This window comes from Plectrocnemia conspersa, unplaced genomic scaffold, assembly GCF_051122295.1.
Source record: "Plectrocnemia conspersa isolate PC_06_02 unplaced genomic scaffold, ASM5112229v1 ptg000009l, whole genome shotgun sequence".
Classification (NCBI taxonomy): Eukaryota; Metazoa; Arthropoda; class Insecta; order Trichoptera; family Polycentropodidae; genus Plectrocnemia; species Plectrocnemia conspersa.
Genome location: NW_028277173.1, coordinates 26,203,450 through 26,219,293, shown reverse-complemented (window position 1 = coordinate 26,219,293; position 15,844 = coordinate 26,203,450). Strand labels below are relative to the sequence as shown.

General features: G+C 33.0%; 2 protein-coding genes across 2 annotated transcripts in view; one reads left to right on the top strand and one right to left on the bottom strand.

The window, feature by feature from the left end:
- Positions 1–15,844, top strand: part of LOC148232458 (uncharacterized) — a 238,451-nt gene that overhangs the window by 206,989 nt on the left and 15,618 nt on the right. The gene's annotated exons all lie outside the window — the stretch shown is intronic.
- Positions 119–14,899, bottom strand: LOC148232459 (fatty acid synthase-like). Its single transcript, XM_088191874.1, has 32 exons — positions 14,762–14,899; positions 11,968–12,305; positions 11,673–11,793; positions 11,404–11,607; positions 11,032–11,312; positions 10,831–10,973; positions 10,553–10,756; positions 10,303–10,492; positions 9,608–10,086; positions 9,351–9,534; positions 9,135–9,283; positions 8,884–9,068; positions 8,703–8,822; positions 8,535–8,644; positions 7,530–7,720; positions 7,302–7,468; positions 6,973–7,233; positions 6,498–6,906; positions 6,217–6,438; positions 5,602–5,979; positions 5,411–5,541; positions 3,727–3,877; positions 3,470–3,641; positions 3,127–3,401; positions 2,855–3,060; positions 2,632–2,787; positions 2,319–2,570; positions 1,739–2,251; positions 1,500–1,674; positions 1,255–1,431; positions 1,078–1,180; positions 119–1,011 (listed from the first exon to the last, which is right to left on the bottom strand). The coding sequence occupies exons 2-32, from the start codon at positions 12,302–12,304 to the stop codon at positions 440–442; spliced, it is 7,218 nt and encodes a 2,405-aa protein (XP_088048000.1). The 5' UTR covers position 12,305; positions 14,762–14,899; the 3' UTR covers positions 119–439.

Here is a 15,844-nt window from a genome sequence, read left to right as displayed (position 1 = left end):
TAGTACACTCGCGACTAATTTGGTTTGACACAGAATATTAGCTGCTTATATATATATATTATATATAAAGGAAACAATATTTACTAAAAATATTTTACTTCAATAAAAATACACAATATATTTTAATATATGGTTTAGTGTTTTTATTTTTTTCACAAGTTACATTTACATCATATTTTAAAATTATGCCAATTAAGGTTATTCAATCTAATTTTTTTTATTTTCAATATGCCGTCACCTGTCAAATTGTAGGCAAAATAATATTTCACCCTATATAACATATTTATATTTACATAATGTTAAAATTGATAAAGAAATGGTGAATTAACTAAACATATCAATGTCAAGCAATAAGCAATCAAAGAAATTAATCGCTCACATCGATTATTTTTTAACTATAAACATTTTTATATTAAATATCTATACAAGGACTTGAGCTTTATTTTTTTGTTGAAGTCTGCTCCACTGTTTCTCCTGAGACTTTCGACCTGAAATTTTTTGAATACTCTACCACCGTCCTGTTTAAAATGTTTGCGCAGTATTTGTTGTCTACTATTGTGATGTGATTTCCTTCCAGGAAGTGTACTTGAACTGGATTTTCGACAAAGTTGCTAAGGCCGTAGCTCTCGTCAATAGTGACTCCTGGCGGGCAGTCCTTAGGTCTCAGCAGTATCGTGGGAGAGGTAATCTTTTTGAAATTGCTCATGTCGTAATTGAGAACGGCTTTTGCTCTACCATAAATGGCTTTGATTAGCGATTTTTGATACGCTTTAGGTTGCTTAATTGTAGAGGGCATATACTTCAGTAGTGTATCTATTTTGCTATCCAACGAATCACACTCCTTTAATTTTGCACTGACATCTAATTGATTATTCGGTACTAATAAGTCTATCATATGAGTCAATAAAGTGTCTTGCATTAATTTCGGGTCCGATGTATTAAAGTTTGACTTCAAAACCTTTTTGACGAATTCTGGAGAACCATCGACGCAGAATATGTGACCCTTGTGACCTTTAAAAAATATAAAATAAGTATTTCATATTAAAAAAAATTGGCATTATAAAATAAATATTTTACCTTCAGCTTCTAAAACTGTAGCTATTTCAAGAGCAACAGCTACGCCGAACGAATATCCTAGAAGCATGAAATTTGCCTTTTCTGGCAATAGAGGTCTAATTATCTGAAATATTAAGAAATTATATTATTACAATAATACTACATTACTTACATCAATTTACGCTAAACAATAAATACCGGTAAAAGCCTTTGTGCAATTTTAGGAATATCTTCATCTGGATAATCAGATCCGAGTTGAAGTACAGTGGCTCTGCATTTAAGTCTTTTACACATCGTTTCTAGAACACTTGCCATACCTTCTACTCCAGGAATCATGAACATAAATGGTTCACTAGAACCGCCAATTAGTTCGGACTAAAACACGTTAAAGATTAAAAAACAGTTTTAATTTTGCATATTATTAAAAACAATAAAATACTTACATCGTTTACAACTCCTGACATTGTCTTCAAATGAACAATAGATTCAGAAGCTACGGCTTCATCTCCAACGTTTCTAACTAACAATTTAATACCGGTGATTTCTTCAATTGGTTTTGAAATGACAGCCACTTTAGGAACAACTTCAGCTTCGCGTTTTAAAGATAGCTCTTGTAATCTGTAAGAAGTATTATAAATAATCAATCATCTTATTTAAAACATTTGATTTAAAAAAAACTTACTTTGAAAATGTTAGATTTCTAACTTCTTGAGCGGTCATAAATAGTTCAAAATCTCTTTCTAGCGTCTGCTTAATTTCAACGGAGGTCATGGAATCCATTCCTAATTCGGCAAGAGTGACTTGTTGAGACACAGTCTTTATATCTTTAACACACATGATTTGTGCCACAGTTTCGGATATCGTTCCACATCCAGTTCCACCGATCTTCTTCTCAGCGACGACCATCGATGCCACAACGGCGCAGTCGTCTTGCTTTAAGAACTGGTCCAAAACTTTCAAACAGCTCGAGATCTTCTGTTGTAGTGTTCCTCCGATTTCTATCTCGTGTTGTTCTTCCTGCATATCGGCTACTAAACCTACTTCACCGACAGCGCCCCATTGAATAGCTAAAGCTGGATAACCTTCACGCTTCCTCTCTTCACATATTCTCTCCATAATAGCATTAGACATGCCATAATTAGTTTGTCCTGCATTACCTCTACCGCACGATACACTCGAGAATACAACGAAATCACTGAAATCACAAATAAAATAAATATAAAACACAAAACTCATCTAAACAAATGTAAAAATAGACTTACACTAATTCTGGGCATAATTTTCTAGATTCAATATCTAAGTATTTAGTAGCTATAGATTTAGGACCTAATGATTCCAAAAAGGTGGCGCGTGTTTGATTTTCAAACAGTGCGTCTTTCAATACGACAGCCAAGTTGAATATTGCCTGGACAGGACCTAAAGCATTAGCTGCCTTTAGCAAATTAGCGCAGCCTTTTTGTGTTGTGATGTCATAGGTATTAACCACAATTTTAACTCCATAGCTTGTCCAAGATCTAGAAAAAAACATTATAAATTTCAGTACATCTTCAAATATTTTTAAATAAATTCAATTACCTGATCCTTGAAGATTGATATCCGTTCACTACTCCGCGTCTAGAATTAAGCACGATTTTCTTAGCGCCTTGCAAGACTAACCAATCAACCAATTCCAAGCCAAATCCACCCAAACCTCCAGCAACTACATATGATTTATCAGGATAGGCAATATATCTAAAATATACTTTAAATATAACAAATACATATATAATTATCATTTTAAAAATATCATTATCTTTACTTTTTTAGTGCGTTCAAGCGTTTAATAGTCGGCTTTGCGTTTCGATCAGATTCTTCATCGCGAATTTTAATCAGAATCTTACCAATATGCTTACCGGCCGCCATATATCTATAACTCTTTTCTACATCCTCTGTTTCGAACATTGTTCTTACCAAAGGTTTCACACTACCGTTTATGATACCTTCATATACCAACGCACATAGTACCTTAAACAATAAAAAAATTATTAGTTCAGTATCATTATTTATTAAAAAATAATAAGATCAACTCACTTGACGTCTATTCGGCTCAGCGGTGAATAAATAGTCCAACATGATACCATTAATCGACACTTCTTTGAGAAGTATAAACATTCCCAGAGCAGAATTGTTGACGAGATCAACTTTACCGATCTCCAAGAATCGTCCTTGAATAGCCAAGCAACGCACGGAAGCTTGAAGTTTTTCATCAGATAAAGAATTTAGTACTAAGTCTACACCCCTGCCGCAAGTTTCATTCATGACCATTTGTTCAAAGGACGTATCTCTCGAGTTGCCAATGCATCTGTCTGAATTGTTTAATAAGCAATACGTTACTTAAGACCATGATACTTAAATGTAATAGATTGTTACCGACCAGGGATTTGTGGGAAGAGCTTTTTAATGAAAGCTCTCTTCTCTGCCGTACCAACAGTGGTGAAAATTTTGCAACCATAATGAAGACAGACGTTTATAGCGGCTTGACCCACTCCACCGGATCCAGCATGAATCAAAACCGTTTCACCAGGTTTCATATTACCGACCATTATCTGAAAATTAAAAGTGCATTTATGTAAAAAATATTTCCAACCGGTTCAGAGCCTCAAAAAAATATTAAAAAATAAATATACTCACCAAGGCATATAACACAGTCACATAAGTAATTGGAACAGTTACTGCATCTGCCAAAGACCAGTTCTCAGGTATGGGCCAGAGTAAGTATTCATCAGCTTCAACTATGTTAGCTATGCCTTTACGATCGAACATACCCATAACTCTGATTCCACTGCAATAAAAATAATTACCATTTGCATTATTTCTTAAATTACATCAATAACATTAATACTCAAAACTGCTCTAAATGACAAATATTATATATTTAAAGCACCCGAGGCCCGCGAGCCGCATGCGGCCCACCTTACGGCCGTGTCACTAACATAAACGGCACAAAATAAATAGTCGAAGAAGAATAAAAATTCGTTAATGTTGTCACCTTTGTCTTAAAAATATGCACTTACACAACTGTTTTATGGCAGGGCCCAATTTACCAAACCCTTAAAAAATATACTTTTAATTTTTTTTATTTTTTATAAGGCTCCTTATTTTCATTATGGCTGATACGAAGAAAAAAATTGAGGACAAAAATAGTCAGTTTTAATGCTGGGATCCTATTCTTGAAACTCGCGTTAATAAACTAGACAATAGTATAAAGGATGGGACCACATAAAAGCCCTCATTACCATTAGAAAAAATGGTTTCTCATAAATAACACGCAAAGATTCTCCTGTGCATTGAATAAATATTTTTTTGTTACGAAACGATCACGGAAAACAATACATCACAATATTCCCGTTGCATAATTTGACCTCGAAAGGATGTCCATCAAGTAAATGTCACTTTATAAAGGCGTATACATATTTAGATGATATACAATACGAGTTCAACAATTGGCTGGATGACCGCTACATAATTGTGATTCGTCAGCGAGTTTTGCAACCCGTAATACATCAAGCTGGTCTCCAATTGAGACTTGGCCGACGCGCCCCCACCGGCAGAGAATTGAAGACTCCCGAACTGACCTCAAAACACTTTCACTGCCACCTATAAGACATCTGAGGATCTTCCACGGACATCATCCTTCCGCCAGCCTCTCCACCACTGCTCTGAGAATAACGATACTTGCTCATCATACTTTATCGCAATATATGTAATTTAAACTAATAAATTATTACAAATTTTCAATCGCATCTTTCTGGCTACAAAGTCACACCCCTAGGATTATAATACCTTAAAGTTAAATTGCGAAAAATGCTTCTATAAAAATCAAACTTAAAAAAACTGACGATAATCATTATACCTGCAAGTGGAACAATTTATATATGTGTAACTTATCTATTTAAATAAAAAATATTTCTATCTTAAAGTCGTAACAGATTGAAAGATGACAATTTGAAAAAACAATTATCTTGTACGACGTAGAAAATACCTGTGAATATTAAATATTTAAGTTAGAAAATTGAAAAATAAATATTTGTTTATTATATATTACAAATATGTGCGGCCCAGAGTGTATTTTCATTTTTGGCTTTGGCCCAGGAGTATAACTACTTTAGCATCCGTTGCGTGCGACACTACCGTTACCAGTAATTGGACCCTACAAGTCCAACCCTATGGGCGGGCACCCAGCTTGACGGGTGGATGAGCGGGACCCGTCCCCTTAGTACTACATATTTATTGGTCCATATCTCCTGAGCGTGTTTTGTTCCAGTTGGACACCACTAGTATAAACAATAAAATAGATAAAAAAAATATGTCATACCTTTCAGTTCTACCAGAAAATTCTAGTCCCTGTATACACTCTTGAGCTAATCTACCTTTTGCCACTGCCTCTACTGGAACACGACCAGTTGCTGTCATTACGTCTCTGAAGTTCAGCGCTGAATAATACACCTGAAACATGAATTAAATCAATAATTGTTTCTATTTTTTTTAATTATCAAATATACTTACATGGACTAAATTTTTGCCATGATTTGCTTTGAGAGGTCCTTCCAACCATTTCAAACTGGACAAGTCTCCTCTGGTGGTAATATTCACGTAAGCATGCTCCGCAGCATATGTAGTCAGTTCTTTAAATTGCAAATGGCGATATGTTCCCCACTTACCGTCCTTGTAAATGTTGATAGCTATATCTTTCTCCAATTGCGCTTTATAGAAGTATAGATTGGCATCGAACTTCGGAGCTTTCGGATCGAGGATTATGAGACAGTTGATATTTTCACCACCGGGTTCTTGCCTCAAACAGTTCACTAGACCCAGAATTCCGTTTAGCTTCTCGTTTTCGGCGACCAATACTAGTTTTTCGGTTTCTTTCATTGCAGCTTTAACCTGAAAATTTTATTTTTTTTAATAACTGCTCGCGACATATTTGAACTGTTTAAGATTTTATTTGTTACAAAAATGCCTTAAAATTAATACGTATATTGCAAATAATTTATTTTTAATATTTAAATTTACCTCAGCTTATTGTATTTAATAAAAATATATTAGTTTACTATATCGTCATTATTTTATATAAACAAAATTGCAATGATATGTATACAAGTAATATGCAATGGTTTTTACCTCATCAATCCAGAGGAACTTCTCGTCAGTCTCACTTATTTTTACAAATTTAGTTACTTTGGTACTAGCTGTTTTTCTCATGACAATTAACGTTTCGTCTTTCAATTTGAAATCTAACAATATATCAACACCGCTGTAGTAATCTTCCAATTCCAATTCCTTGCTCTCTCTTGATATAATAATCGAATTATCTTTAAGGCAGCTCATGGCTTGACTCAAAACCTGTTAAAAAAGAATATTAGATCTTGTCCCTTATATATAAATATCGTTTTTTAACTTACGTTACTTCTATCTAAAAGTTTTGATCCAATCATAATATTCACGTTGGATTCAGTGCTTAATTTTTTATTATCGACGTAAATATGGCTCGGCAATTCCAACTTTGAATCGCTGATCACCATGAGTTCAGCTTGAATGAGAGGCAAATCAAATAGGGTGTCTCCGATTGTTGTTATCAATGGCTCGCTTGCAGCTTCTGTAGCTTCATCGATGTACTCTAAAACTTTAACTTTGATGATTTTCGCGTTCTCCAAATACATCTGAACACTGCTGCGGATTGCATCATTCAAGCTCATTTCATTGCTTGGGAAATTTGGTACGAATTGATACTTCTCCAAAACTGGAATTCCCGACATATTTCTCTTTGTTATCGGCGTTGCGATCATTCCTTTTACTTCGACTCCACCGCATCTATATTTTTAATAAATTTATACAAAAAAAATATTGAATACCGAATATTAATTGCAATAAAATTACCTGATTATATCGAAATACTTATAGACCGATACCGGTAAAGTATCTGTGCTACCTTCTTTTATTGCTGATAGCATCGCGTTATGTTTAGTGGCATCGATGCTTATTCTTTCAATTCTAGTAGGTACATATAATCCTCTTGTATCGATGCTGAATAGTCTTATCTGCAACATGGTATCCATAAAAGTGACCCAGTTATTATCCCACTTTACTCGACCATGACTTCCATCGATGGTGCAGGTTTGGAGTCCGCGAAATAGACCCCTATTGATTATCAAAATTACGTTTTTAATATTTAAAAATACATCGATGAACAAATAAAAATTACTTACGAATAATTGTATCCTCTTAGTCTCAATTCTTTGTAAATATCTTTGTTAGACAACTCTTTAACTAGTGAAGGATCAATATCAGATTCCGGTAATGGTAATTCAATTTGACATATATCTTTCTTTGCATAAATCCTTCCGGTCACAATAGGAATGTTGCCTTCTATGATCTACACAAACATAATCATATAAACAATTGTATCAGAGTAACTATTTCATATCGAAACTCACTTCAAAGTTTCCGGTGCCTTTTTTAATCATAATAGTGAATTCAAAGTTGCCGTCCTTCGAAATGTTGGTTGCTCTTAAGAATCGCACGTCTTCAAACACTACAGAGACTTCGTTGTAAAGTTCTCCTCTCATCATTCCCAAAGTCTCCCATACCAAAACCAAATATCCGGTAGCAGGATACAAAGTACGACCTTTTAAGAATATTCAACGTTTAGATCAAATATAATGGTATAATAAAGAGGTTTATTTTTTGAATTGGCAACATTTTTTCTCAGCTGTGCTCAGTTTGGTTTGCCATTTCACCATGAATAGACTTACGCCGGAACAACGCTTGTGCAAATTTATTTCTAAAATCGTGTTTCGTGTGCTACGTCTATACGTCAAGTAATTCGAATAACCATGGATCGTTTTCGCACCACGCATCCGCAGAGACGTCGTACAGTGAGCACCGAAGACGTTGTTTCTGCTGTGGAGCGTAGTATTGGGGATGACACGAAAGAGTCCATTCGCCATCGTGCACAGCAATTAAAGCTGTGTCCATTTACTTTATGAAAGTTTTTGCGGAAAGATATTGGTTTACGAGCTTACAAAATCTAGTTCGGTGAATGGGCCGAATTTTTTTTCCCGCTCATTTGACCCATAAGGGTTGGACTCGTAGAGCTCTAATACTGGTACCGGCAGTGGCGCACGCAACGGATAACATGTATCTATAATTCTGACCTTCAAGATCGTATAATTTAACACTTTTGGATTATTTTTTGTGGAGAAATGTGAAGTCTACGCCGATAAACAAGTGACGACGGACGACTTGGAAGCCAACATTCGCCGCGTTATTCCCGACATACAGCCCCAGCTGCTCAAAAATTGTATTAAAACACTAATAGCATAAACTTATCTTTTCAATAAAGCCAATACCAAGGCCATTACAACGATTTTTATGTATTTTATTGCATTTTTAAGTTCTATACCTCTAAAAATAGCACCATTTATATAAAAGCATAATACCGTCAATCACATGGCCCATCATAAAATCTATCTCTTCGTCAAAGATTGAGAATATAATGGTTCTTTCACCAGAGTTCATCTTCTGTTGAGCTTGATAGGACATGACGAACCTGAAATTATAATTGATTCAGTTTATTGTTATTTTTATAAGATATATATCGAACGTACCAATCTTCACTGTGTTCCCATTCCACCAGTGGAGATATCATTTGAGTGTTGGCTGATACCGGGAATTCTACTTTGGGGTACAAGTTTGATAATTGAGGGTTGAGTCCAACTTCATAAAGTCTGTAATTGTGACGTATTTTAGTATGAAAAACAATTTGAATGCTTTGCTCATTGATCTTACTTTCCAATGGCCGTAAATAGATGTTCCACATTATCGGGTATTCCTCGCTTAGTTAGAGGAATGTTGGTGCAATCTTCCTTCAAAGATCTTCGAAGGATAGCTTGCAGAAGACCATGTGGAGCGATTTCAATAGTGATAGCATTTTCTGGGATCAATCTAGACGTTTCGTCAAATAGGACAGGGTTCTGGAAGAATAAAAATATGAAATATATATATATAAAAAAATAATTTGCTTATTTTAAAAATCTTACCAAAAGATTGTTTGTGTGATATTCAGCTGAAGAATACTGGCTTGCTGGCTCGTTCCAAAGATGTTGAGGAACTGACGTCGAAAGCCATTTAGAACTACGTTTACGAGGATCGGGCACTACACTTTTGATGTATTTCAACAGAGTAGGTCCTTGAGTGTTTAAAAAAAGTTATTAAAATACGTAAAGCACTGTAACTAAATATTTCATTAAAAGTACCTGCAGCGGCAATGTGTCTGGAATGATAAGCAATGTTGGAGCACGGAACTTCTTTAGCGAATATTCCCTTGTCTTGCAACTCTTTAACGAATCGCTTCATTTCATCGGCTGGTCCAGATATAGTCGAAGAATCTGGTCCATTGTGACAAGCCACTTCTATTTCAGGTGGAATTAGAAGTTTAACCTTTAATTAAAATATGTTTTAATATATTTTTATATAAATAATAATACGTGATGTGTTATATTGTAGAATTAACCTCATCGTATCCTAAGCCGACGGCTGCCATCGATCCTCTAATAAATGGCGTTTCAATGCTAGCTAAACCTCTTGAATAGGAACACAAGATCGTTTCTTCAGCTGTCATACATCCATCAGCATAAGCGCATCCGACTTCACCCACACTGTGACCTATTATATAATCAGGCTCAATTCCAATTGTCTTGAGAATGTCGCATAATCCGATTTGAATGGCAGCTATTCCGACAAACGAGTGAAGGACGTTATCGAAAATCTTGGGGTCTGGATTTGTAATGATCATCATGATGTCAATTCCCTTCGGAGATAAAACTTTGCGGCATTTTTCGATCGCAGCAGCAAAAACAGGAATCTTTAATAGAGTTTTGCCCATTGTCGGCCATTGAGATCCCATTCCACTGAACACGAACCAAACTGGTCTTTTAACGCCGTTGAAATATTTTATTTCCCTAGAGACTCTCGTTACGTCTTTATCAGTTCCTAAAAATAATTAAATTATATATTTATTTGTATACTATTACACAGGCGCGTACGGTGAGATACTTTTCCTTTCGCTCGCTCGCGTGTTAAGTGACGAGAGTGAGCGAAAGATAAGGGCGTGCGTTCCGCACACCCTTATCTCTTATGCGAAAGAAAAAGTATCTCGCCGTACGCGCCTGATATTACAATGCTAATGCTTTGATGAAAATATTTTACTTAATAAAGTGAATCCTCGACATACATGTCCATGTATTTCAGTATTATGCACGGAATGTAACAGACCGATGTATTCGACGTCAATCGGACGAGATTCTACATCGTCCAAGATACGCTCAACGGCTGAATCAGATCTACCAGAGGTGCAGATCAATCTGGGCAAATCGTCTTTGGGCACTCCGTTATTACCCTTAGTATTTATAAACAATAAATTTACTTTTATTTACATGTAATTAATTTAAACACTTACCTTGAGTTTAGCATAGTTTTTCAGTAAAACATGAGCATTTGCACCGCCGAATCCGAAGCTGTTTACACCAGCCATACCCTTGTTCCACGGAGTCTTTTCAGTTACTACTTTCAATCTGCCTTCAACTAGAGCACTTATTCCTTCTCTAGGACTCTTGTAATGTAAGTTTGGTGGAATGAAACCGGTATCGTAAGCAATACACATCTAAAGTTATGCACGTATATATTTAAGTAAATCGAAACATAAAATTTATGCAACATATCAAGAATCAATTTTACTTTAGCGACTGCTGAAAGTCCAGAAGCAGCTTCAGAATGTCCCATGTTAGACTTGATAGTTCCGAGTTTTAGAGGAGTCGTACGCCCAGTACAAAAGAATGAATCTAATGCATTCAACTCCTCCGGATCTCCAACTCTTGTGCCTATTTTAAATCATAATGTTACACTATTGATTTTTTAACACGTATGTGAATAATATACCTGTTCCGTGAGCTTCAATGTAGTCCAAATCTAGAGGATTTATTTTGCATTCCTTGTAGAAATCAGTAAACAACTTTTTTTGTATGTTTCCAGCAGGGTAGGTAATGCCTTGTTCTTTGTAGCCATCGCAGTTAGTCTTGGCATACACAACCTCAGCATAGACACGTTTAGAGTGTTTGGCCTTTTGAAGGTAGAGGACTACGATGCTTTCAGCTCTGACATAACCAGCTGCATCTTTATCGAAACTTTTGCTTTTACCTTCTGGCGATAACACACCGAGTCTGAAATAAAAATAATAATTAAATAAATATTTGGGGGTTACTAGTACATTTTTTTATCCATGGCTTAAAAATGCTTTTCAAAAAAATGTACCTAGAGAATTGTAAGGATATGTATGGATGAAGACAAAGATTTGCGCCTCCAACAATAGCGGATTCGCATTGTCCATTTTTAATAGCTCTGTATGCATGTTCTAACGCATAAAGAGAACTAGAACAAGCACTGTCGACGTTGTAAGATGGTCCTGTACATCCCAGCCAAAAAGATATGCGATTCGCCAACATTGTTCGAGAGCATCTAAAATAAAATTTATGTTTTATATTCAAAAGCGTTTAGTTTGAATCATAGATATAAAAGATTACCCGGTTAATCCGAGACCGCTAACATGCATCTTTTCATAAAACCAAGTCTTTTCAGACTCGGAAAAGCAGGAACCAATGAATACACCAGTATTGGTACCCTTCAGATTTTTCGGATTTACACCTGTGCAAAATAATATATAAGTAAAAGAATTTTCGAAGCAAATTTTTATATATTAAAAAATATATGCTACAAAATGATTGCTTAAAAGAGCAAATCAATTTATTAAAAGATTAATAAATGTAGATTTAATGCAAAACATAATTTTTAAAAAATGTTCTTATTCGACTTATTTACCTGCATCAACCAGAGCCCCATAAGCATTCTCTAGAAGCATCCTACACATCGGATCCATAGTGTGAGCTTGCTTGCTATGCACTCCAAAGAATGCAGCATCGAACTTGTTCACATTGTTGATCTTTCCAGTCCTCTGTGGAATCTCAGGATGTCCCAGCTTCCATCGTCTGTCGTCTCCCGATATAAGATCGACCTTATTGAAGAGATTGTCACGCAACTCTGACATGTTGTCGGAATCGGGAAAATTTCCCGATATTCCTGTAATACAGATCTCTTCGCCATCACGCATAGTACTAGAGTTTCCTTCCGCATTTTGGAAATGGGGTGTCGGTGTCATTCTATAAAAATATTTAAAATTATATAAAATTTTTAGTAAAAAAAATGCAAAACTCAATGAATTTAGACTATTTGTATAATTGAAAAATAAATTATGGTTTCTTCAGACGAGGAGAAAAAGTTACACATTGGTCGTGCTTATTATGAGGCTTTACAATTAAAAAAGCTTTTTAATTTCGATACTAAAATTTTGAGTAAATTTAAGGTATATTTCTTCATTATAAATTCCATCAACCCTTTGAGAAGTATCGCCGTACATGTACGGCAGTCGATCTTTCACTGTTTTAAAGTACCCCAGATATTTATATATTTACACATAATATAATTGTTATATATTTACATATATAACTAAAGAAATAATGAATAAAAACCATTATAATTAAATTATTCTATATGATTTCTATAGAAAATAATAGCAATAGATTAAAAAGTACTAGTTAAATTAACATAACAAAAAATATATTATATTTATTTTATAAAACAATATTAAAAGCCTCTGTAGTGTTATAAAATAATGCATAAAAGCTGAATAATATATAATAAATACGTAAAGTAAGTTACCGAAATTTAATATTAAATTATTAAAACATACTAATACATAAAAGTAGCAATTACTCATGTTTTTATTATTTACTATAAATGCAATATTAATAATAAATAAATAATTATGGAAAAAATATAAAAATAGCTCGCCCCTAGGTGTGTACTAACAAATGTTTATAAAATAACTCGTTACTCAAAGGGTTAATAAGTATACATAAATAATAGAAAAATATTTAGTGTATAAAAAATCTATAATTGAAAAAGTTTGTTTTATTAATATATAATATAATATCAAAAAAGTATAAGTTATTTTGAATGTGTTTTAAAATGCATCAATATACAGTAGACCCCTTTTCAACTACACGTACCCAAATAGCACGTTCGCAATTTAACGTGTTATTGGGGGGTTCACTGTATATGATATCATTAGAAAAAAAATTATCCGAACGTTTAAAAATATCTCAAATGGTTATAAAAACGCGCCCCCGTTTCTAGTCCCCGTGTTATTGGGGGGGTCTACTGTATATGATATCATTAGAAAAAAATACTTTATCCCATTGTTTAAAAATGTTTAAAAAAGCTTGTTTGCTCAAATTTTAAGTAAAAAATTTAAAGGTTTGTCGACAGTGACAAAACTTGGTAAAACAATTATTTCATGGTCTTGTTTCTTTTACAAAAAATAGTATGATGAAGAATAGAGATATTTGCTTACATAATAACATTTTGTAATTAAGTATAACAACATAAACAGATTGGACAACAATTTAAAGTAGTTAGAAATAGATAAAAAGAGTTCTGATTTAAATAATGACATGAGCACTGATTTTTAGCAGACATTACAGATCACTTAAATTATTAAAAGAAAAAACTTCAAAGCAATAAGCGAACTCTAATACAAAAATATAAACAATGAGTTTATTTTGTTTAACAAGTCTTATATATTTTTTAAATTAAAAAAAAGGTTGAGAACACTCTAAATAATACCTTTATTATAACTTAAATTATGTAACATGTATCAACTCTGCGGAAAAATTTCACACACAGATTTTATACGTTTTACACTAGTAATACTATAAAAAATATTTAATACATTTTTTTATTTAAAATGTAATAAATTATCACTTAAAAGTACATTATTTTTAATAATAATTTTGTATGGATTACATTTAAGTCTTTCTATTTTTTACCTAATTAAGAAAAATAAATAAAAATTAAATAAAGTTGTTATTAATAAATTTATTAAATAAAATATTTTCTACTTGACACGTTTTTATAATTATTCACCGTATAAGATTATTATATATTATAAAAATTCACCTGGAAGATGATTTAAAGTGCCAATACAAAAATTAACAAAGTTTAAAGAAATCTAATCATAGTTAATGATTGATTGCGAACCAAAATTTAATCTAAGTGGACAACAACTTTTTTTGGCCTATGTATAATATAAAGTCAGTCAAAACTTAGTTTTGCACATGAAACCCTTTACAGAAATATTTCACACACATATTTATAATAAGTCATAACAACACACACACACACACACACACACACACACACAATTAGATAATATTTAATTAAGTTTAACCATTTTTATTTTGGAAATTGAACTTCAAAATTTTCACTAATGAAAATATAAAATACTAAGACCTTTTAAACAATACATGATATTTTACAATTAAGTGACTATTTTAATATGACTAATAATACTATAAATAAATAAAGTTAATAAACCAATAATTAATAATAATATTAGAATTAAATTATTCAAGTCCTTTTATTTTTTAGCTAATTAAGAAGAAGAAAGCAAAAATTAATAATGTTGCTATTAATAGAAAAATCCTAATGAATTTATTAAATAAAATATTCTTCACTTGACACGATTTTATAATTATTATATAATATAATAATTCACCTGGAAGTTGGTCTGATTCCGAGTGGCCAATACTAAAAATGGATAAAGTGTGGAGAAACCTAATCACAGGAAATGATTGATTCAGTAGCAAACCAAAATTGAAACTAAGTGGACAACAACTTTTTTTGACCTATATATAAACAGACAGTCAAAATTAAGTTTAGCATATTAAAGCCCAGTGGCGGATCTTGAATTTTGGGGGCCTAATTAATGATGACCCACATAGAAGTGACTTACTTCGTAATTTTTAACAATTTATTGACATACTGACTGTAATAATTTTATATTAAAAACATTTAATTAAAATGTTTTGCAATAATATTTATTTTACTAGTCTTAAAGATATGTAAACCATGAAAGATACAGAAGTAATAACTTTACTATGATTCAGATATGGTATTGTACGTATTTGATTAAAATTGTTTTTATACTATTATTTTCATTAATATTGAATAATAATGCAAAGCTCCTAACCTAATAATATTTTGTTAGTAATTGAATGCCGCAGATTACATTATTAATATTTTACTTGAAAGTATACCTGATTAGTTTTATTTAGTTATTTTTGTCCATACATATAAATTCCTATGTTAATGCTCTCATTCAATTTATTAAACATTGATTCATTGTCAAAAAAACATAAATAATGAGAAAATGCGAAGATATTTCATATTTTTGTAATACTCTAAAAAATGATATCAACAGAAGTTTAGTAAAAGTTATAAAACAATGATAATAAAAAACACACACAAAAATACAAATTATGCATAGTATGTCTGCAACTTGTAAAATATTATTTTAAAACGTCAGTATTATCTGCTAAATATCAGACGCGTACGGTGAGATACATTTCCTTTCGCTCGTTCGCGTGTTAAGTGACGAGAGTGAGTGAGAAAAAGTGGGCGTACGGAACGCATGTAACGCTCGCCCTTATCTCTGACTCACTTTCGTCACGTAAGTCGCGAGCGAGCGAAAGGGGATGTATCTTTCATTGACCAAATAAATCTCTCTACAAATCAAATATAATTTTACTATAGCGTTCTTTTATATAGCTAATTTTTACTTGTGTTATATATCCCATTG